The sequence below is a fragment of the Pelodiscus sinensis genome, chromosome 1, assembly GCF_052426305.1.
Source record: "Pelodiscus sinensis isolate ZL-2025 chromosome 1, ASM5242630v1, whole genome shotgun sequence".
NCBI classification, from domain to species: Eukaryota; Metazoa; Chordata; order Testudines; family Trionychidae; genus Pelodiscus; species Pelodiscus sinensis.
In genome coordinates this window covers 81,491,429-81,514,281 of record NC_143052.1, presented here as the reverse complement: position 1 = coordinate 81,514,281, position 22,853 = coordinate 81,491,429, and the positions used below count along the sequence as shown (strand labels likewise).

At 43.0% G+C, this 22,853-nt stretch overlaps 1 protein-coding gene across 1 annotated transcript in view; it reads right to left on the bottom strand.

Annotated features, from left to right (window-relative positions):
- Positions 1–1,372: 1,372 nt before the first annotated feature.
- The window catches only part of PLEKHG7 (pleckstrin homology and RhoGEF domain containing G7), a 61,460-nt gene continuing 39,979 nt past the window's right edge, over positions 1,373–22,853 (bottom strand). Inside the window, exons 11-16 of the mRNA XM_075925536.2 lie at positions 19,712–19,827; positions 18,993–19,086; positions 15,058–15,137; positions 13,273–13,432; positions 5,946–6,043; positions 1,373–1,480 (exon numbers count right to left, since the gene is read on the bottom strand). Coding sequence (XP_075781651.2) covers positions 1,373–1,480; positions 5,946–6,043; positions 13,273–13,432; positions 15,058–15,137; positions 18,993–19,086; positions 19,712–19,827 — 656 coding nt within the window. The remainder of the gene's footprint in view (positions 1,481–5,945; positions 6,044–13,272; positions 13,433–15,057; positions 15,138–18,992; positions 19,087–19,711; positions 19,828–22,853) is intronic.

Sequence of the window (22,853 nt, the reverse complement as noted above, 5' to 3'; positions counted from 1 at the left end):
CCAGGGCCTCAGAGAAAGGGTGGGACAGTGGCATAGACTGGGAAGGGGTGGGGCAGGAGACAGGGCAAGGGTCTTTGGGTTCATGCAATTAGACAGTGGACAAACCTACTGAGTTAGCATGTAGCATGCCAGAAGAGCACACCAGCCAGTGCAGGTGCAGCACCACTCAGGTAGACTGCATCCTCATGGGTGTGGCTTGTGCATGCATGGGCGGGGGGGGGGGGGGGGAAGGGAGCTCATTGACTGATCTGCCCTGCGGCCTAAAATTGCTGCCCACAGGCTTGGTGCTGGACTTCACCGTTGAGTCCAGGACACGCCAGCCAATCCAGATGTACAGTCAGCACTACACAGGGTGAGAGACTTGTGTGTGTGGGCAGAAGCCAGGGTAGAGGTAACTACTTAGTAGGATCTGAACTCTGCAGTGAAGCAACCACAACAAATTGTGATGGTTCCTTTTCCAAATTCTTTTACTTGTTCACGGTTAGCACTGTATGCATAGTCTACACAGACATCAGAAGAGCCCTGTGAATTTCTTATGTGGGACAACTTTTCACGTTGTTTGATTTTTTGCAAATTTCTAGTTTTGTTTAATTCATTCCCCCCCACTGCATGTTCCCCAGAGCCAGGGTTTGCAGAGTGAGCCCACCCTGCCTTCACACACAAGTGGTGGCTGCTGTCCTGCAAGACTGGACCAAGATTCCTGTTCCAGATGTTGCAACTTGGTGCTACTTCGGGTTGCAGTGCTACTCAAATTGGTCTGGCTGCCTCTCCGTCGTTATATCAGAGGAGTGAATTTGAGCAAGTGGCCTTTTATTGTGTTTGAGTTGTTTTTCATTTTATTTTGTAAACGAGTAGTCCTGTGGCACCATGAGGCATCGAATTGCCATTGAAAACCAGTGGGAAATTTCCTATATAAGTACAATATTAGCACAAGTAATTCTTTATTTTTTGTGGTGGACTAGGTATTAGATGAGGAAGCCAATATTCTGTCACCTATCCGCAAATGAGGCTCTTGCTTAAAAGATTCTGTAAAGCCCCAATGCAGTCGAATGTCAGGACAGTGAGTGAAACTCAGTAAATAATTGTCCTTGCCTTTTGTTCCTGGAAATACATTTTGCAAGACAATTTCCCTTCTCCTGCTCTCAGTGGAATAACAACAGCAAGGCAGCACACTCCTGTGGCCAGAGCCTTCTCTACCTTGTTTCTGTGCCATTCCTAGCTCCATTATGTCCATGATGCACCATGCCCAGCCCTCAACCAGTCAGGTCATAGGAAACATTGTTGCCAGAAACTAACAAGACTTGTTAAATTCTTTTGTTACCACCATGTAATCTGGCTTCAGACTGGATCTGTCAGTTTTGCATTTACATGATTAAATTTCAGAGGATTCAGCCGGCACACAGAAAAAAGAACTTTTCTGTGTTTCATGTCCATTGGAATAATTGGAGATGGCAATTTCTATCTGTGACATCCATGTTCTCTGTAATAGGAGAAAAAATTCTTTATAAACCTTGAGGGCCCAAGAAAAGTTTAAATAACTTCAATACTTGAACTTTTAGACTTGACTCTATAAAAAGAAATTGTAGGGTCTTTAGAGGGGCACTTTCTCTTAACTTACTTCTAGAAGAGAAGGGTGATTTATGTCCATAACTCTGCGATCCAGATTCTCCACTCTGGTGCAGGGCATATTATGCTGCATAGGCTGTGACAAGTGATCTTTAAACAACCAAAATCTCTGGAGGTAGGGAAACTCTCTGCCACCTCCTGCACCAGCCATCTCCTCTCCCCATTATCAGAGGACGGACATAGGTAAGAATGGGAGCTTCAGAACTCGTGATCCTGTCCTGGCCTATGGTCTGTTATGAACCGTATTCTAGAGTAGGTCCTTGGCTATCTTCATTTATTCTAAGGCCATTCACTCAAGTATCAGGGGGCTGCAGGAGGCTGCCTGCAGGAACCATTCATCACTGTGTCCAAGCTCAAAGGCACAGAGCTTTAGTGAGCGAAACACTGAGGTGAAAATGCCCTGGCTAAAACTCAATCTGGGCAGCACAGAGGAGTTATTGGTTGTGAAGAGAGCAATGCTTTGAAGATCCATAACTGGTGGATCTTCACCAGTTGGTGGTGCAGATGGTGTGAGTCTCAGGGACCTAAATGCACTCAATGCTCCAGGGCACCAAATTACAAGTAATGCTCAGAAATGTCTCTTCCCACCTGGACGTCCCAGAGGCTAATTGCTGATCTCTTGTGTCCCTTTGAGGACAGATCTAGCCATGCCTGTCTGCATTCATCATCTCCAAGTCAGACAACATAACACCACATTTAGGGAAGACATCAGGGGCAAAACAAAAATCCCAGACATACCTCTCAATCTTCAATCCAACCAGATTTTTACATAAGCAATCAAAATGTATGGCATTATTGCATGCTACACCATAATTGATAGGTTCCATAAATAAAAAGCACTTTAATCTGTTATTAAGGATATTTTATCACTGAAATAAATAAATCTGTTTTAAAAATAGGAAGATAGAAAAGCCAGTGCAGTCATGTTCTACTCTAAGGAATCCTCGTGTAAGTCACGAACAATGTTTGTATTTCTATGTTCACAGACCTCTAACTTTGGATCTTAGGCTACGTCTACACAGCAGCATATTCCGAAATAACACAGTCCGCCTCTATACAGTAGGCAGTTATTTAGACATAATGTTGAAATAATGTCGAGCTGAGGACTTCTTACTCGGACTCCTGTAGCCCTCATTGTATGAGGAGCAAGGGAAGTTGGAGGAAGAGTGCTCTTTCGCGGACTTCCTGCTGTTTAGACAGTGCCACAAGCTGAAATAAGCTATTTTGACTTAAGCTATGCAGTTGACATAGCTCAAGTTGCAAAGCTTATTTCGGCATTAGCCCTGCTATGTAGATGTGCCCTAAGGGAATAAAGGGCATTTTGTCAGTGGAGCAGCCAGAGGGGAGGAAGTTGGCAGATGTACATTGAATTGGGTGATTGTGAGGGGGACACTCACCTCTGAGAAGCATTTCCTGTTGGTTATGTGAGAACCTGCACACACGTACAGAGTGTGTCTCTCAGCTCTCCGCAGCCCCTGATAGCTATTCACCTTGTTGTGTGGATCTTTAGTGGCCTACCCCTCTACTCAGGTCACACACAATATGTGAATGAACAAACCTTTTCCGGGTAAAAAAAAAAAAAAAGTCTAACAGAGCTTATCACTGTGCCCTGGTTGGTATCTGCAGTCAGGTCTCTGGATACAGTTCTGGGCTAGCTTTAGGTCTTTCCCTGGCCTGGTATTGGAGTTGTCTCCCTGTCAGTTCTTGACCCAGTTTGCCAACCAAGTTCTTCCTTCAAAGTCATTCCTATTTTGGGATAACAGTTCAGCAGAGGGTTGACACTCTATACGGGTTATCAGTCCTGTCCTACAAATTCCAGCTTTGTGCTTGGGCTTCTACATAAAACTTGTCCCCTTCTTGGGGTGCTGGTAACTACACCAATAAAGGGGAACCCTGGCCTGCCCACTACTTCAAATTCCAACCGAGACCCAACAAATAGCAACCATGTGCTGTTTCCTTTAACTCTTATTGCTGTTCCTGCTCTCTGGGCTGCTTCCCATGTAGGCTTCTCCTTTTCACCTCTGCCTCAGGGCGAGGCTGATGTTCTCAAGTTCCTTCTTTTTCCTAACTCAATGCCAGTGCTACCAAAACCTGATTTCTTGTTTTCACTTGAGCACCAGGAAGGGGCACCTTCCTTACTCCTCCGGTCCTACCAGAAACTGACCTGCTCAGCCCCGCAGCTCCTTTTAAGTGAACCTGCTTCACTCTGATTGGCTGCTTCCCTGCAGTCTCTATAGCCAGGCCTGGAGGACCCCCCTTCACTGCTCCTTTTCCTCAGGTGAGGTGTGGCAGGCAAACAAAGTCTCCAGCAGAGGGCCCATTACAGTGATACAATTGTATGTTGGGCAGTGGTTCCCAACCTTTTTGAGCATACGGACCCCTTTTCAATCTAGTACAATTTCACTGACCCATCTCCCAAACAATATAGGTGTTTTCAATGTTCCAAACCTACCTGGCAGGTTTGTAAGTGAAGGTGTTGATGGTGTTATGGAATGTTGTGCATGGTCCTTCTGATTGCACCTGGTGCAGCAAATGCACTTAAGTTTACAGAGGTGCTGGGACCTTCTGTGGTGGGGATGGACCACTGTGTCCCTTCCAATATTTTGGGTCAAAAGTATCTCACATAGCCAGAGGCAGAAGACCTGGAGAGGTGGGGGATTAGCATACAGCTGACTAGATACTCATCTGGTATAAATCAACTTAGCTCTGCTGGTGTCACAGATGCAACATCAATTTACAGCAGGGGATGATTTGCCTGAATATATTTTGGTTGCAGTGTCTAGGCAAAAATCCTTGCCCCCACTTGTCAGGGAAAGCATGGGAGTATCTTGCTGACAATGCCAGCATCTATCACACCTGAGCCATAACTTGCATGGCGCTGATACAGATCTTGGCGTGAAGTCCATGTGAATTTTTCCATTGACCGTGAAATGGACAGCACTGGCTCCAAGAGAAAGACACAACTGTAGCAAGTATACTCTCTTGCAATGATTATACTCAGTGTGCCAGACAGATTCATTCCAGACATGGTGGAGGAGAGATGACATTTGAATTTCCACTACACCCACCCAAAATAAAGTGGAAAGGTGCCTCCCTCTCTCCTCACCTTCCCACCACTGCCACCTCTTACCAGGTAAAACCAACTCATACAGACAATATTATATAAACTAACATTCAAGTTAATAGGTGCTTTAATAGGTCCAAAGCCATGAGCTGTTCTACAATCTAGAAACTCTGGTTACCAAACATGAGCTAAATGAGAAACCGCTGCACAATGAGTCCTTGCAAACATTCCTATGTACATTGGACAAACATCTCAGACACTTCGCCAAAGGATTAATGCCCACAAAACAGATATCAGACAAGATCACAAAGAGAAAACAGTTTCTTGCCATTTTAACCAGAAAGGACACTCTCTCAATGACTTAACCACCTGCATTCTGCTACAAAGACCTTTTACATCTGCACTTGAAAGGGAATCCTCTGAACTGTCATTCATGTTAAAATTCGACACTTTCCAACAAGGACTCAACAAACATTTGAACTATCTCACCCATTACCAAGACAGTTTCCCCAATTATCACCTCTAATACCATTAACTCACAAACATCCCACTCTCCCTACCTCTAATATTATCAATTCACAGACACTTTCCTTCCTTCCTTCCCCCCCCCCCGCATCCCCCTCCTGTTCTGCAATGTGATTTGTCCTTTTCATATTTGTTCATTTTTTTTAATTGTATCCTTTGGTATATATGGTTGTGACTACTTTCTTCCACTATTTGATCTGAGGAAGTGGGTCTGGCCCACGAAAGCTCATCATCTAATAAACCATCTTGTTAGTCTTTAAAGTGCTACATTGTCCTGCATTTTGCTTCAACTACCCCAGACTAACACGGCTACATTTCTATCACTATTTAGCATCCAAGGAATGTGATGAAAAACAAGCCACTTCCCCCTCACCCCCGCAACCTTGCAAAATTCTACCCTTGCAGCTCCTGCCCCTGCAATCCACTCTTGGCTGGGCATGGAGCCTGGGGAATGGCTTAGTTTCTTGATTCCTGTTATGTAGGAATTGAACTTTAGCAAGTCAGAAATTGAAAAACTAGTATGTGACCTGTTGGAGGTCCTCACTTAAAATCTGTATGTGGGTAGAGTAATTATAAATTCTGTAACATGTGGAATGATTTGTTTTAGGGAAGAGAATAAACTAGGTCATAGTTCTGTCAGATATAGTTGCTTCAGTAAAATTCTCTTTAGGAAAGATCTTTCCTTTAATAAATATAATTTTAATAAGGTCTTGTAAAATATAGGACTTACTTTGACCATCTCTGTTTGTGCTTGTAGTAAGAAGACTCCGATGCACTGTTGGTATCTATTTTCATGTTGTATTACAAAAGCATTTTGCAGCCCAAGGACTATAAAACAAAACAAAGAATACATACAAGGTGAGCTGTCTTATCAAAATCCTATCAGATTGATTCACTACACATCAGTCATATCTTTGTTTCTCCTTTTCTGATTGCTTATTGCAGAAGCACACATTAGCAGTTTTGAATTTTATACTGTGAAAAAAATAGCCTCATATTATTTCAAAAAGCTGTTTCTGCAATTAGCTGCTTTTGAATCTGATTCAGAGAAAACATGAGACATTCTAGGTGTTGTATTGCAACTACGGGGAGAGATTCTGTGATGTGCCCCAAGAGACAAAGTAAAGAACTTGTAGCCCAGGAGAATGGAGAGGGCTTATGGTGGCTTTCAACCACCTGTACACCATCCAGATATGAGGATGCTCTCCTGTGGTTGGAGAGGTCAAGTTCATATTTGACTGACTTTGCTGATTCTTGCGTTCACTTCTTTAGCGAACTGGCCAGTAGCAAACACTGTACTTACAAGATAGCTGAAGTCATTAATTCTTTTTTTACTCTTTTTCATCACTCCTGTATCAGCCAGACAGCACTCTCCTATTTCCTTGTTCTTGATCTTCTGTGTACTGATAAGTTCCATTTGGCAGCTTCAGGTGGTGGTGGAGGAAGTGGGTTGGTCAAAAAGAGTCTTTTCATTCCATCCAAGTTGTTACTTGACACGACTAACTGAAGTGTAGGAGCATAAGCTTTCGTGGGCAAAGACCCACTTCGTCAGATGCATGTAGTGGACATGGGTCTTTGCCCACGAAAGCTTATGCTCCTACACTTCAGTTAGTCTATAAGGTGCCACAGGACTCCTCGTCGCTTTTGCAGATTCAGACTAACACGGCTACCCCTCTGATACTTGACACGACTGTATCATCTGCAAATTCTGGGTCGTTCAGCTTATCTGTTGCCCAAATAACACCAGTGATTTTGGCAGCAGCCATTGCTCTTCTCATCACAAAGGTAAAAGAGAAGTGGGGAATGTGTGCAGCCTTGCCTTGCACCAGCAACAATCCGTGTCTCCATGGCATGCAGACTCATCCTACAAAGCTTTTTAGCCAGTTAACCTTGTTTGCTGGAATTCCACAGTTTCAGGATCTTCTAGAGAGCTTCTCTATATTTTTATAAAACCAATTAAATTGAAAACCATCTTTGACTGGTATTTTAAGCCTCTCTCAATGAGTTTCGGCAAGATGGACACCTGATCTGAACACCACCTACTGGGCTGAAATCTACGTGCTGCTTCTCTCAATACTTTGCTAATGGCAGTTTTCATCCTAGTCAAACTGATAATGCCAAATGCTTTTCCAGGTACAGTCAGGAGTGTCACAATTTTCCTATTAATACAAATAAGCTGGTGCCTCTCATTAGGGATCTTGCAAATAATACCTTTTCTCCAACCTTTGGCTGCAGCACTGCCTGGGATCTCCAAAAGCACCGCATGTTATGACCTGGCCCCCAACATGCTCCTGACTTCAAAGCTTATGATAGGGTCCTCTGAAAGCTAGTCTTCTGATGGAGGGTGGGGAGGGGAGAAGGACGCAGAACTTCCCTGATAGTTCCTGCATCTGTATGGACATGTCAGGGGCTTCTGGGAGCATTGCAGTGCTGGTCTAGGAACCCTAGCTTCCTTCTGCAGTGGAGCGAGTCAGGGCTTGTGGCTTCAGCTCCACTGGGTGTGGGGCATCGAGGCTCGGGACTTCCAGCTGGAAGCATGGAGACTTGCCATGGGCCAGATGAAATTAAGCAGTGTGGCCAGTCCAGCGAGCAGGCTGCTGGTTTTCCTCTCCTGACCTAGAACTTCCTTAACAGCGGTTTGTGAAACTTGTTCTTAAAAACCTCCAATGACAGTAATTCTACAACCTCCCTAGGTAACTTTTTTATTCCCAGCTTCCATTAATGCGAATGAGATTAGAACTTGGCCCACTGATGTTATGATTAGTATTGTTGGGAGGACAGAGCAAAATTCAGTTCTGAGAGTGCACAGTGGGATCACCTCCATGTAAATGATGCCCCTGGTTTGGGACAGCTTTTAAAACCATATATCCCAAATAGCAATGCAGACTTCAGGCTGCCAAGACATGCCAGTTGGGTCTAAAGTTGCTGTATTTGAGATGCTTTTTTTATAACAATCTAGTTCACACTGTTTGCTTTGGAGCAGCATGCTTTTATTTAGTATCTGCTCTTATCAAATGCCTCTCATCAAAGTGCCAACCAGACCTCTAAACTCTGCTGGGAGAAAACAGCAGGTAAGTGTTACATAACTCTCATGCTGCAGCCAGGGAAAGTGAGCTGCAGAGTCGTTAAATTACTGGCCTAAATTGGTAAGTAGAGCAAATCTATAGCTGCACCAGGGATATAACTCAAAACACTCAACCTTTACTTTTGTGATCTACAGGAAATACACCCATTCCAGTTTAAGAATGAAATTTTCTAAGCTACTGTGGAAGACTTTCAATAACATCAGTGACAGAGAATCTACACTTCACAACAGTAATGGTTAGCAATCTTTATCGGAACAGCATATCTGTTTCTGTAAGGAAGGATCCTTCCAGCTTTACCAGTAGTCTCAATAGAGAGCAATCATGAGGAACTGCAAAGTTTGAATTCAGAGCAGCAATATTAAAAGGCATGTTGCTCCTTATTTAGCTTCAAAGACAGATTTCCACTATTACACTTCTATCTCTAGTACATGGCCCTGGTATTTGAGTATAGCTTTGCCTTTAGGACAGGCTTCCTAGCATTATGACAGTAAGACTGCTTATCATTGCACTGATATGTGGTGTGCTTGAGGCTAGAATTAGGCTGTGTAATTGCAGAGCTGTTGTCCTCTGACAGAATTCTGCTCTGAAGAGCACTTCCTTCCTTTTGCAATATAATATTTCTGTAGTCAGCTGGAATTTTTTCTAGGACAGGACCTGCCTTCAGTAATATCACCGATGTGCTGTATTTATTAGATTAAAAATCAAGCTTCCAACTGTGATTAATATGACCACTGCACAGCCCAATAAAAATACAGCTCTGGGAGCATTTCTCAAAATATGAAACACTCCAAAGTTACCAGCAGTGAATGCTATCCTGAAGGCTGCATCATTTTCATTCCCCATTTTCGAAAGCTCCCAACTTTTTAGGACCTTTACATTTAGGGCTGAACATTTCCCTTCTCAGTTCATTGTTTAAAGAAAGAGAGTCTTCCAATGGATTTTTTTTTAAAACATCAAGGTCAGATCACAGATGGTTGCAGGTAATCTCTTCCTGGCCTGCTCATCCCTTTCTGTGTTTGCACAGCAGCTAACACAATGGGGCCCTGGACTAGGGCTGTCATCCTTGGCACTTCCACAATTCAAATAAAAGCAGCTGCAGACACAATCTGTAAAAAGCAGCATGTGCTCTGGTAGGCTTGAGGGTGGGAGAAAATATGAAAATAAAGCAGCCCTGGATTAAATGCTGCTTCTGGAATATGGAGAGTGGTTTATCAGAATTTATCAAATCCCCATTAAATATTCTTCCATGCTGCATGAGAGGTACAGCATCTGCTCCTCTCAGATCACTGCAGAGACAGCTTTCTTAGAAGGGATTATAAATACCTCATTAACATGTGCAGCCAAATTGTCCCCACCAGCTCCCTTAGCATTGCAGTCTAAACTGAGAGGAAATTTTGAATCCTGCTACTTTTGGGTGTGCCTGCGATATTCAGTATAGTCTAAGATTCCAATTTTTAAAATACCCGCCACGTCCCCTCCCCCACATCTCCTTTTTCTGTTGCAAGGGTACAACTCTCAGGGTGTATCTAGACTACAGGGTTTTTTCGAAAAACTTCACCTGCATCTAGACTGCAGCCATGTTCTTTCAAAAGTAAATCGAAAGAACGCGGCAGTTTTTTTGATCGCGGTAAACCTCATTTTACGAGGAATAACGCCTTTTTTTGAAAATACTCTTTCAAAAAAAGGCGCTATTGAATGCAAACTGTGCTTTTTCGAAAGAGAGCATCTAGACTCTCTTTCGAAAGAGCAGCTTGCTTTTTCAAAAAATCTGCTTGTAGTCTAGACAATCTTTTTCTAAAGAGGCTTTTTCGAAAGTATTTTTTCAAAAAGCCTCTTTCGAAAGAGGCTTGTAGTCTAGACGTACACTTACAGTGCAGTCCTCTGTGCTGCTGCTGCTGTTAGTTCAGCCTGGCAGAACATCCTCTCTAGCTGCTGAGAACTCCCCTACCACATCCACTTCAATGGGGGTACAGATTTCAAAACCTATGTGGGGAACCACTTAATAACATTGGACACATAAAATATTTTCTTAAATCATTAGCAAATTATATAAAAATGCCTGTCCTAGTGACAGTGCTATGTGCAGGCCGTTCCTTAACTGCCGTAGGAATCAGCTGAAGTTTTAAAGGTTCTACCCTCTAACGCCAATACCAGCCAGTTACGTAACTCCTAAAAAGCCCACTGCCAAACCATGAGGGAGTATGGGTGAGCTCTGTGACATCATTTTCCAGATCACAGGCAAATGAATCACTCCCGCTGCAAAGGTCCCAAATGGATCCTCACAAGCTTCAGTCCCCACAACTAGAAAATATCTGATGGGGTAGCTCATGGTCCTGCCTTGAGGGCGGGGGGCTGGACTCGATGACCTCTCGAGGTCCCTTCCAGTCCTATTATTCTATGATTCTATATCTTCTCCCATCCAGTTGTCCTTGCACTAATCTCAGACTTCCTACTGCTAGTGTTATGCCAGCCCATATGACTAATCCTGGAAAAAGCCCATGAAAAAAATCTCCTGCAAATCACATAAACTACCAGGGTAGTTCTTAATAAGAATTTCAAAGACACTTTTGGTAGTGAGTGAGTCTGATTGACAAGACTTGTGTGCATGACAGTAGACAAGGCAGATGGTTTGCAGGATATTATGAAAGGATGCAGGGGTTTTAATGTATATATTTAGTTAGAAGCAGTGAATATAAGCCCCACTGAGCTATCACGGATTGTCAACAATTGGGGTAATGCAAGTCCTCCTGACCCCCAAAGAAGATTTACTCTCCCACAAATCAGGATCTTCTGGGGCCGTGTTTAACTGTTGACCTGAAAATCAGCCATTTGTAGGGAGAAACTTAATGATACTCACTTTAATTACTGAATTTTGGATCCACTTCAGAATATTACCTATAAAGTCCTGCCAATAAATTACAAAGATGAAATGTGGTATTGTTGTAGCTCTGTTGGCCCCAGGTTATTAGAGAGAAAAGGTGGATTGGGCAAACTTCTGTTGGTGAGAAAGATGAGTTTTGAGGTTGCTGCAGCTTTTACGCGGACTCTGATCAAGCACTCACTGTATAGCTGGAGTATGGTACACTGGCAAACATTTCATTTCATTGCAATAGTCCAGCTCATAGAATTACACATTACATGCCCAAGATGTTTCTTGAGAAACAAGAATCTGTGTATGCCCAACTAGGGCACCCAAGATCAGAGGCAGATGTTGCCCTTTTCTTCACCTACTAGCTACGCTGCAAGCTACAGGTAATTCGTTTGCTGGCTTTAGGCTGTGTTGGTAGGGAGATGCATTTAGACACACACACAAAGAGACAAAGTCTGCAGCAGGCTGAAGAAGCCACTGGTTTTTTATTTCTGATGCTGGTGCTTTTATCTCATTTTTAGTTATATTTATTCTCTTTGCTGTCTGGCATGGCAGCACATGGCATGCTGATGAGTCAAGATGGATGAACTTCAAGGCTAAAATAAATTCTGTGGGTTTCAGGTTTGTTTTTAATAGCTGTGGATTTGGGAGACTAGCTTGCTTGGTGGACAAGCAATAAGATTTTGCCAGTTGACTTGTGTGTGGGACTGAAATATTTTTATCAGATGACCGTGTGTTATTTCTATTCTGTATAGCCCAACATTGGGCTCTAACAGGCTCTAAACTTAGGACAACATTAGTGGTCAACTCTCCTCCCAAAACTCTAGAGCAGGGCTACTCACTTTGGAAGCCCTGGGGGCCACAATGATACTCACAACACGTGCCAAGGACCTCAACGTAAGTGCAGTTGCATTTACGTGCAAATATATACACAAATATATGCAAATAGCTTCTTTCACACTGACGGGCATGAATACAAAGCACTTCCCACAATGCCCCAGCACTCCTGGCATCTCCCCTCTGGGAGCTAGAAACGCTGACACCCTGTACCCATCTGTTCCAGCCAGCCAGTCCACTTGCATCTTTCAGTGCTCACCCTACTTGGAAGATGCCTCACCATTGTGGAGTGTGTTCTCTGTGGAGACCATGTTCAAAGGATCCCACCTGTAGGCTGTGTGTTGAGCCCTGTGTAAACCCAAACTGCACCGCAGGCCGCAAACAAATGGCCCACAGGCTGTGTGTTGAGTAGCCCTGCTCAAGAGTCACTTACCAAGGAACAAAGTTGGCCACTCTCTATAGGAATCTCCTTCTCTCCAGAGCCAGAGGAAAAAACAGACAAGTTATGCAGGTTGGATCACCCTGGTCTGGCACCCTTGGGACCTGAGCGGTCCCGAACAAGGGAGTTTGCCAAATTAGGGGAGATCAGGCTTCCAGATTCTCCAGGGGTTCCCCTTCTGGCTGCCACCCCAGGAGAATCCAGAAGGCCTGATCTCCTATGGCCCACCTTCCCAGCTCTGCTGCTCCTAGCCTGCTCCCGGAGCTTTGTTCCTTGCCCCCAGCTCCATACGGTGCGGCAGCTGCTCCTAGTTGCCTGGCTCAGGCCAGGGCAGCAGCTACTCCCAGGGTATCCTGCCCTCAGCCACACGAGGCGGCAATTGCTCTTGGGGCTCCCTGCCTCCATCTCCCGTGGGATGGCAGCTCTCCTGGGGCCCTCTGCCCCCAAGTCACTGGCCATACGGTCTAGTATCAAATACCTGCTCTGCTCCCAGCTGCTCTCAACCTCTTTGGCTGGGGCTCTCTGGTCTAGCAACATTTGTGGTCCTCCCAGACCAAAGAATCCCGGATGAGAGAGGTTCAACTGTAATAGATAAGGCTCCAGGGGCTTGCAAGGCTTCCTCCCAAGGCTTCCTCCCCCCACTCCCTGCTCCCATGATTCAGGAGGTAATGACTCTCATGGGAGCTCTCTGGTAGCAGACCTCCCTTAGGAGTCTTCTGTGTTGGGACAGAAAGGACGTGAGTGGATGCCTGTGGTGGAAAGGCCAGGGGTTCTCTGTCTACACTGTGCATAGAACACTGCCATACAAAACACATGTTAAACATACCTGTTACATGGAATGGATCAATAGTTTTGAGTGTCAGTCTGTCTAGTGGAATGGGCTGGTCCAGGACTGTACAAGAACCACCATCTTTTATCAAAGACTGCAGTTCAGGAGAAAAGGAAGGGCATACAGGTATTAAGCCTGTGTCTGAGCCCCCGTATTTCTGAAAGTGGGAAGGAAAAGCACTTGATTAGATATTTACCAAACTCCTATGAATGCTGACCAATAAACATCTCTCACAATTTATTTTCCCTGCAGAATGTTCTCAGAGGCCTTACATAGCTATTAAGCCTCAAAAAAATTGTTATTGCCTGAACAACCTCCAAAGTATGCAGCTAACCTGCAGATTAAAAGTCAAAGTCAAGCCCAACTGCACAAAACAAACAATCCTAGTTATTTTTCAAATGCCTTGTTTAATACAGGTTACTAGTTTCTTCACACTTGTGGGTTTATCAATCCCAGAGTAGAATCCTGTGCAGTCCATATAGGCGGCTCACTACTGATATCTGTAATGAAGAATTTGCAAAGGGCCACACAGTTGATGCAGTATGTCTGAAACTGATTCACGCATACCTAGGGCAAACCCTCCTGGGGCATGTGCAAGCAGAGCAGTGGTTCTCACCCTTTCCAGACTATTGTATCCCTTTCAGGGGATCTGATTTGTTTTGTATACCCCAATTTTCACCTCACTACTGGCTTACAAACTCAGACATGAGTGTCACAGCACACTATTACTGAACAATTTCTGACTTTCTCATTTTGTCTGTATGAAATGTTACTCTGTACTGAATTCACTAGTGCATCTTAGGTAGTGTGTTGTAAAACTAGGGAAATATCTACATGAGCTGATGTACCCCTGGAAAACATCTGTGTGCCACCAAGGGTACACGTACCCACCCTGGTGAGAGCCACATGACTGGGAATGTGACTATGTCATGGTGTGGCTGGCATAGACTCTAACCTGTGTCTATACAATGTGATAACTGCTGTCTGTTAAAAACCACTTCCAATTCAGACAGTGTCTCCTGCAATAATCTATTGCACCACATACAGCTTGTTATCTTTTCTACGCCATTAAATGATCTTCATACATTTCACTGCCTTTGTATTCCCAGATACTGGAGGCTCAATTGCCAAATGCCTGTTTGGTGGCAGTGAATAATTAACAATACCAAGCTTTTATAGAGTGGCTTCAGCAGCAGATCTAAAAGTGTCTTACAAAGGAGGTATCATTACTCCCATTTTGTGCCTGGAGAAGGCAGTGGCAGAGCCAGAGGTAGAATCCAGAGCTTCTGAGTATGTTGCTATTCTTTCAATTAGGTTCATTTTTTCACCATTTCCCTGTGCTTTTTCCTCAGTGGCTCCCAAATGTTCTGATTTCTGATATTCTTTCTATAAAAGACTGGAAGTGTATGATTGACATGTACCATTATAGTGCTCAGAACACTTCAGAAGAAGTAGCTGGCTTTAGAGATCCAGTATGTAGGGTATGGGAATGGGGGAATGATAAAGGAATTAAACAAATATCCAGTAATGCAAACCTTGGACACCATCTCAGCTCTATAACATCATATCTTTATACACATCTGTCATAAAAACACTTCTGAAGAACTACAATGGGGTGTTTTACTGCTTGCTATTTATATACAAAACTATCACCATCCTTCATATGCATTATTCCACTTGCATTTTTCTCCTAAAAATAATTCTTCCAATATACTGGCATAAATATTTTCCAGGCTGCAAAAAACACGTACAGTAAGTGTGACTGTTTCTGCCCATTGTTACCTTTTTGTTACGTTTAGTTTTGGTAATTAATAGGAAATCATTGAATAGAAAGAGGTAGACATCAAGGATCCGTGTACTTTCTGAGGAGAAAAACAAAGAGTAGTATGATTGTTCTGAGTCATTGCAATTCCTATTCTAAGCAGATCGGTGTAATGTGGCACATTTTAAACAGGCCACTCACAATCTCTTTTGTATTCTCACACACTCCAGACATGAAAGGCATTTTGCTTTGGCATTTTGGCCATTCATAATAATGGCACATTGGAGCCACATTATGCTAAAAGACCAGCAGTTTCTCATTACCAAAATAAGTCAGATCATATTTAGAATATCTTTGAACACAGCTACAAAGAGCAGCATGCTGTCGAGCACACAACTCATTTATGGGGCGCTAGGGAATACCCTATGGCATCTGCAAATACATAATGAGGGAAAATTCCAGGGTTCATCTGGATCCCTTAAAAATACTTGTACAGTCTCACCCACTTGTTCCTTCATGATGCCACTCAGGGTACGGCAACACTGTGTGTTATTTTTTCGAAGAGGTATGCAAATAGCACTCGCATTTGCATTCCTTCTTCTGTTTTTTCCCCCCCGGGAGAGGCTTCTCCGCCATTTGTCCCTGTCTACGTGGGGCCAAATGTCAGAACACCCCTCTCAATTGAAAGCCCCCTTCTTCCTCATAAAATGAGGTTAACAGAGGCTTTTGAAAGAGGGTTTTTTCCCCCGACATTTGGCCCCATGTAGATGGGGCCAAATGGTGGAAAAGCCTCTTCCGGGGAAAACAGGTGTCCTTCATGCACTTATCCCATAATAACTCTTATCCTGCAGTGGCTCTAGACACAGTGTACACCCAATGCCACACCCTCCTGCATCCTGGCCTGGCAGTTTGTGTGTGTTGCTTTTCCTTGGGATGGTCAGGTTACTCCTGAGATGGGGGCCCTAGGCAAGTGAACCTAGTGCATGTTGGTTAATCAGTGACTTGGCTGGAAGATTATAGGAGCTACCATGAGACCTCTCCTTTATCTCACCAGGAATTCAGGAAACTACAAACAGCCGCAGTAACACGAGAGTCCCTGGTCTTGTTTATTTAAAACTTCCTTTTTCTTGGGCTTCTTAAAGCCCCTGTATCATATTAAGACTCTGGTGTAATTTTTGACATAGTTCCTTCATGCTTAGCAGTGGATTATATTTGATCACATAGGCTATGTCTACACTGGCACCCTTTTCCGGAAATGCTTAAAACGGAACAGTTTTCCGTTATAAGTATTTCCGGAAAAAGCGCATCTACATTGGCAGTATGCTTTTCCGGAAAAGCACTTTTTCCGGAAAAGCGTCCATGGCCAATGTAGACGCGCTTTTCCGCAAAAAAGCCCCGATCGTCATTTTCGCGATCGGGGCTTTTTTGCAGAAAAGACTACTGTGCTGTCTACACTGGCCCTTTTCCAGAACAGTTTTTCCGGAAAAGGACTTTTGCCTGAACGGGAGCAGCATAGTTTTTCCGGAAAAACAATGACGATTTTACATTAGATCGTTATTGCTTTTCCGGAAAAGCAAGCGGCCAGTGTAGACAGCTGGCAAGTTATTCCAGAAAAGAGGCTGCTTTTCCGGAATAAGTGGCCAGTGTAGACACAGCCCTAGTGTTACCTGGATTATACTGATGTAAATGATTTGCTGTAAGATAGAGTCCATCTACTCTATGTACAGTAGTTAATCTATTATGTTTTAGCCAATGTATAGTAGGTACTTTTGCTCCTCATTGTCTTATCATTTCTACAATGGCTGTAGCTAATATGCTGGGGAGAAGTATGGTCAGCATGTATTTCTTCTACCTATAACAACATGAGGATAATTGATCCTTTGTCTCCATTTGCTGCTGGGAATTGAGGTTTTCATTTTGAAGGTGGTGAGATTTGTGGCCAGCCTGACTTTATCCATGAATCACACAGCTGTCTGCCAGCTATGAAGAACTGCATCTTCCACATACCATCCCTAGTATTCATGTGTAGGGCATTATGCTGAGATGGCATTTCAGGCTCCAGTTGGGATTTCTGGGTTCTTGTCTGTCTGCTTCTGATTCCCTATACAACTTTCACATATGGTTTTGATCACATTATTTTATTATGGTAGAAGGAGGAGACATTTTAGTCACAGAATGTCTAAGTGAAGTAAACCTGTTTCTTAGGATGGAAGCTATGATTAACAATTTACTCATTTGCCTTTTGGTTTCAAGGCATAATAAGAAACAACACAGATTTGAGAGAATTATCCCAAAGTAAAAATGCCGGACACCTCAGGGTATAGACCTTGGGCTTGGAGATGCACAGCACACTTCAATATTAGATTGTGTTTTATTAAATCCATAGCTTTAGCAAATGCTTCTTTCCCATTTTCAGCATCTCATCTTGGTTAGAATTATGTGGGGTTTTTTTCATTTTGAAATTGACAAGATCGAGAAATAGTGCCAAACCATGCACTTTCTCAAATTGCTTATATTAGCTCAAATAAGTTGACGCTGTAAACTTATTTCTGCAAGATATGGCTGTGCCATCCTATCTGTCTTCAACCCAAATTTATTCCTGTAAGAAATGCAGATTAGTGATAAGTCCTAGTTCTTTATCTCATCAGCAGTGGATCTCTCAGGTGATGGGGGTTGCTGGCTGAAGTTTTGGAGATGAGAGGAAGAGCTAGATTAAAAAAAAAATTAAAAAAATAAAGAAGCTCTGCCCCCTTCCTCCAGACCCTTCCAAACAGTAGCAGTGAATTTTTGTAAGTTAAAAAGTAACAGTATTAATTTGTGTCTTCAGAATTGTGCCTGTTCTTCTACAGCCTTACATCTTCATCTCCCTGTGCCTGGACTATGTCTGTGGAGGAAGGGGAAATCTTGGTCTGGTCCCATCAGCCCCAGTTTATAATGATGATTGTGAGGACAGGAGAAAGCTGAATCACAACTTCTCTGCTTTATTCTCTTTGCCTCAGTGCATGGCTGCACTAATTAGGGTATTTTAAAATGCAAACTTTTTTCTCATGCTTACACCAACACTGGGCTCTTTATCCCACTCCTCTGTGCCTCTTCTGTTCTTGGTCTTCTTGGCATGTGGTTAAGGACAGGGATGCTGGTACTGCCCAGTGTCCACGTCACACTCTGGTAGGGATGAGCATGGTCAGATAGAGATATTGCCTTCTTCATCCAATGAGACAAACCGGCACGTCCCTATAATGTGATGCTTTGTTGCAGTGATATGATGTTGTACCATAGCAGCATGCTGTGATGCTATTGGGATTGCCATGAAAGATGTGTTCCAACACTGTGAGATACTGCAGCTGGGTACAACTGTGTCACTGGTGAGATCCTTTCATGGCTCCCCCATTTCAATAAACTTTGCCTCATTAATAGCAGAAACGATCTAGCATGGTATCACCTTCCTCCCTTGAGCCATCCACCAAGGCTAATCCCATAGAAAGGTTGTGTTTAACATGGGACAGATGAAAAAAATTAGCCTTTTGATTCTTTCCTTAATCTTGTGTATGGAGCCTCCACACTAGTACAGCAATGGATGCTTCAGAGCTGCATGTATCAACCATACAATAACAAAGACCCTTTTGAACAGAGCAGTCTCAACTTCATCAGGGTTCCCTGAGCCACAATCTAAAATAGCACAATAAAAAAACCCTCTTTGAAATTTGAATATTGGCCAATCAAGCTGATTCCATCAACATTTGGCATGTTTACCACCCAGATGCGACAATAACCAAGCACACAGATTACTCTCCTCTTGACAGTTTAGCTGGTTCTCTCTTACCGTATGACATGTTGTATATTTGTTTTTCTTTGATCCATATTTCTAATTAATCAGTGGGGCACAGATCTGTGCAGTACTGCCCGTACAGAATACGGTGCTGTACTGCTGGCATGTGAGTAAAATGGCATTTACCTGCAAGAGTTAACCTCCCTTCCCGAAGAAGCTCTCTGGTGTTGGAAGACAAGATATTTTCACTCATGTTCTCTCTTAAAATATGTTTCAGATACTTGGAAGAAAAAATAGAAAAAAGAATCACACAAATATGACTAAAAACCGGAAATTAGCCAGTTGTTAATGAGTCTGAGAAGTACTCTTCATATTTGTAAGATATTAAAGTTTATATCAAACTAAGCATGCCAATCAGCTACCAGCTGAGCATGGCCATGGGGTTCCCCCCCCCCCCGCAATACTATGGATTAAACAATTTTAATTCTTTGAAAAGTCAAACTGGGATCACTTTCTTTAGAGTAAATTTAATGAACATCAAGGTAAGCTCCATTTAATGACTGTACCATAACATTACTTAAAGGCAGGCTTCAAAGTCAAGGGGAGGTCACAGGTCACCTCAGCAGAAAGCAGAACACATTCTCATGGAAAATTCATGTTTTTACATTATTTAAATGCTAATGTGAATTTCTTTGGCTCATCTCAGGGAGTGAAGAAGGTGAACAGTTTTGCACAACTCTATCTCAAAACCCAGCTAATAAGAGAATAACAATAAGTAATATTTGCATATAACCTATATTATTCTTGGTTTGGGATACTTCTTCAGCTCCCTGGAGTAAGCAGCATGGATAAATTTTTTTTTCAAAGAAAAAGTTCTGAGGATAACATATAAATACCATACTTGCCTCTGGGATAAAGAACCTTTTGTCACGGTCCCAAAGTGGAGGCCAAATTATAATCTCCTGTAGCTGCCTAAATTTCTGAAAATTGTCCAGCCATTTTACTTTACCTTCAAGATCTCCTGAAAAATACAAAATGTCAATTATCCCCATGGCTGACAACAATGGTCCCAAACTTGGGAGATGTTGAATGCCCTTAACAATGCTAGACTGCAGTGGATACTCAAAAGTATTTAAATGTCTGACTCTCAACAATTCCAGTGGAAGTTTGTGGCACTCTTTATCCAAAAACAGCACTCTGGAACCTCCATATTCATCACTATTATGTGATTATGATGTTTTGTACGAAGTATGATTTGTGTAATATCATTTTAAAACTCTTGAGCTGTTGAACATTAATCCTGTTGGATTGCATGAGGTATCGTTGTGTGGGAAGTTATGAAGTTTTGTTATGTGTGTGCTACTGAAGTATGTTGTGATTGTTGGGAATACTCACAACCAGCCTTTCAGGTACAACAATGGAGTAGCCAGTCATGCTATGGCCCACTGAAGAGATTCTACTATCCTAGGAACTGTATACAATGGAGACTTCTCAGAGAGAGGGCATGTACAATGAAGGCTGCTTGCCCAATGGAGGCAGACCCCTATGTCAGAAGCAAAGCTCTTTCCAGCAAACTGGAAGAAACAATACAAAAGGGGAAGTGACATCATCACTTGGCCTCACTCCTGCTACAACTCAACACCTGGAAACACATCTGGAGGGCAACGAACTGGGAAGTGTGAGCCAAGCTTGGAGGAGAGTTCCAGCCTGTATATTGAAGATCTGTGACCTATTTGTACCATCTGTCAGGGTGAGAAACTGCTTGGTTCAAATCCTCTTTAGTTGGTAGAACTCAAACTGTACACTTATTTTTATTTCATAGGTAAGCAACTTTGATCTCTATGGTTGCGACTACAATCACTTAAGTGATTAGCTTTCTGTAGTTAATAAATCTGTTATATATTGTGCCTAAAACAGTGTGGTTTGGTGAAAGTGCTTGGAAAATCTTAGCCCAGGTTACATATGTCCTCTCCACATTGAAGAAGAGATAGAGTAGGTAATAAACTTACACTGGTCAGGTTACTGACCAGGGCAAGTCAATAGATGCTGGTGGTGCAAGTCTGGGGAGCTGGGTGGAAGCAGAGTTAATGGAACTCAGTTGAAAGTGTATCTGCTTCTGGATGTCTGTGTAAGTACAGTGCCTATGGAGATGCCCAAGGTTAGTGGGACCAAGGCCTCAGCAGTCAAGGTTGGAGCCCAGGATCCCAGCACAGAAATAACTGCCCCACATCCTTTGAGGATTTGGTTTCTGGGGCTTGCAAGGTTGGGCCCAAAGCTTACACCGTAAGCCATGGGTGAAATCTTGGCTCCATTGAGCTCAATTGCAAAACTTGCCTTGATTTCAGTGAAGCCAGGATTTCACCTTGTGTCTTTAAACAGATTTGAATACACTGATGTGATCGACTGGGTGTCATATTACCAGATATTTAAAATATGCATGACTCTAAAGATTCACTTACGTTTTTGTCTTAAACATCAATTAAAAAAAGCTGCTATTCCAAATTGGTCTCTAATATCATGAGCAAGTTCTTTACTGTTTTAATTTAGGGTAAATTCTTGGTTCAAAAGCTATTGGAATCAATGAGTGTCTTTAAGAAAAAACATTAAAAGGAAGGATGGGTTTATGATTAAAGGACAGGACTAAAACTCAGGAGGTCTACTCAGTCTGTAAAGTGAAGCACATGCCTGAGGCCGTGTCTACACTTACCTGGAATCAGAGCTCTGGATAGCGATCTCTTGGGGTTTTATTAAGTGGGACTAGTAAGGACCAGAGTAGGACAAGAACCACTTGAAGTTCAAATCAAGAGAAGAAAGTGGGGATGGCTAGGCCATACTCTCAGAAAACCATCATCCAGCATAGTCCATCAAGCTCTCACATGAAACCCACAAGGAAAATGCAAAAGAGGAAGACTTCGGACAAAGTGGAGAAGATCTACTGAGATTGAAGGACAACAACTGGGGTACTCCTGGAGTCAGCTAGAAGTTTTGTCTTGAAACAGAGTGAAATGGAGGAGACTTGTAGATGACCTATGCTCCACTCGGAGTACAAAGGTTTAAGAAGAAGTAAGGACCTACTAAATCAAATGCTGAGGGTGCCCCCGTTGACCCCGGTACTCCTCGGAGTTGTGAGGAGTTAGGGAAGTTGATGCAAGAGTTTGTCCTGCTATGGGGCTACCCTAGAAATTCAATGAAAAGAATATAGACTCCTGCTACACTATTCTCATAGTGGGAGTTGCAGCTCTTAAATTGAATTTCTCCCCCCAGTGTCGAGCTGGCCTCAGACTGCAAAATCAGGGCCTGAAAGGGCAAAACTTCAGTTTGACTCCTAATTTTGAATGCACAGCCATTTTGCGCACAATGCTTCAGGGAACACTGAAGGTAAAATTATCCCTCACGCTGCCCAACAAAGCAGGTAAGTTGTGGTGTCCTTGCTTTAAAGATGAGGACAGGAAGGCACATAGGCCAAGTGGCTCAAAGTCACTTCCTGGATTGTAAGCCTGGGCTGAGATCAAGTGTCAGGCTTATGCCTATAGCTGTATTCATTTTCTGTTGAATGCTACTCCCTCATTGACTCCAATGGGAGTTGGACTGGGGCACTGGAGAATAAGTTTGTCTTACAACGAACTTCCTATCTATAAGAAATGTACAGCTGCAAATTGTGCATTCCAGGGAATGACTGAATTAATAGATGTATGTAAAATAGAATCCAGCATAAAACCCCATCCATTTTTTCCTACACAAGCTGGAGAAAGATCTCTAAGTATCTCACATATTAAGACTGTCACTCTGAGAAAAGTTGTTGGCATAATATGCCCCTTCTGGGTGGAATTTTATTCTTTTAAGGATTAAACCATGTTGTACCCTTGCCAGACCTGACTCCATCTCAGAGATCTCTTTGAGATTTTCCCTGATTTGTTCCTATTTGTGAACGGCTCTCTGCTGTTCACACAACAATGCAAGTGATTCTCTGTAGGGTTGCCAAGTGACCGGTATTCACCCGGACTGTCCGTTATTTGGGTGCCCAGTCCAGTAAAAAAAAAAAACCCA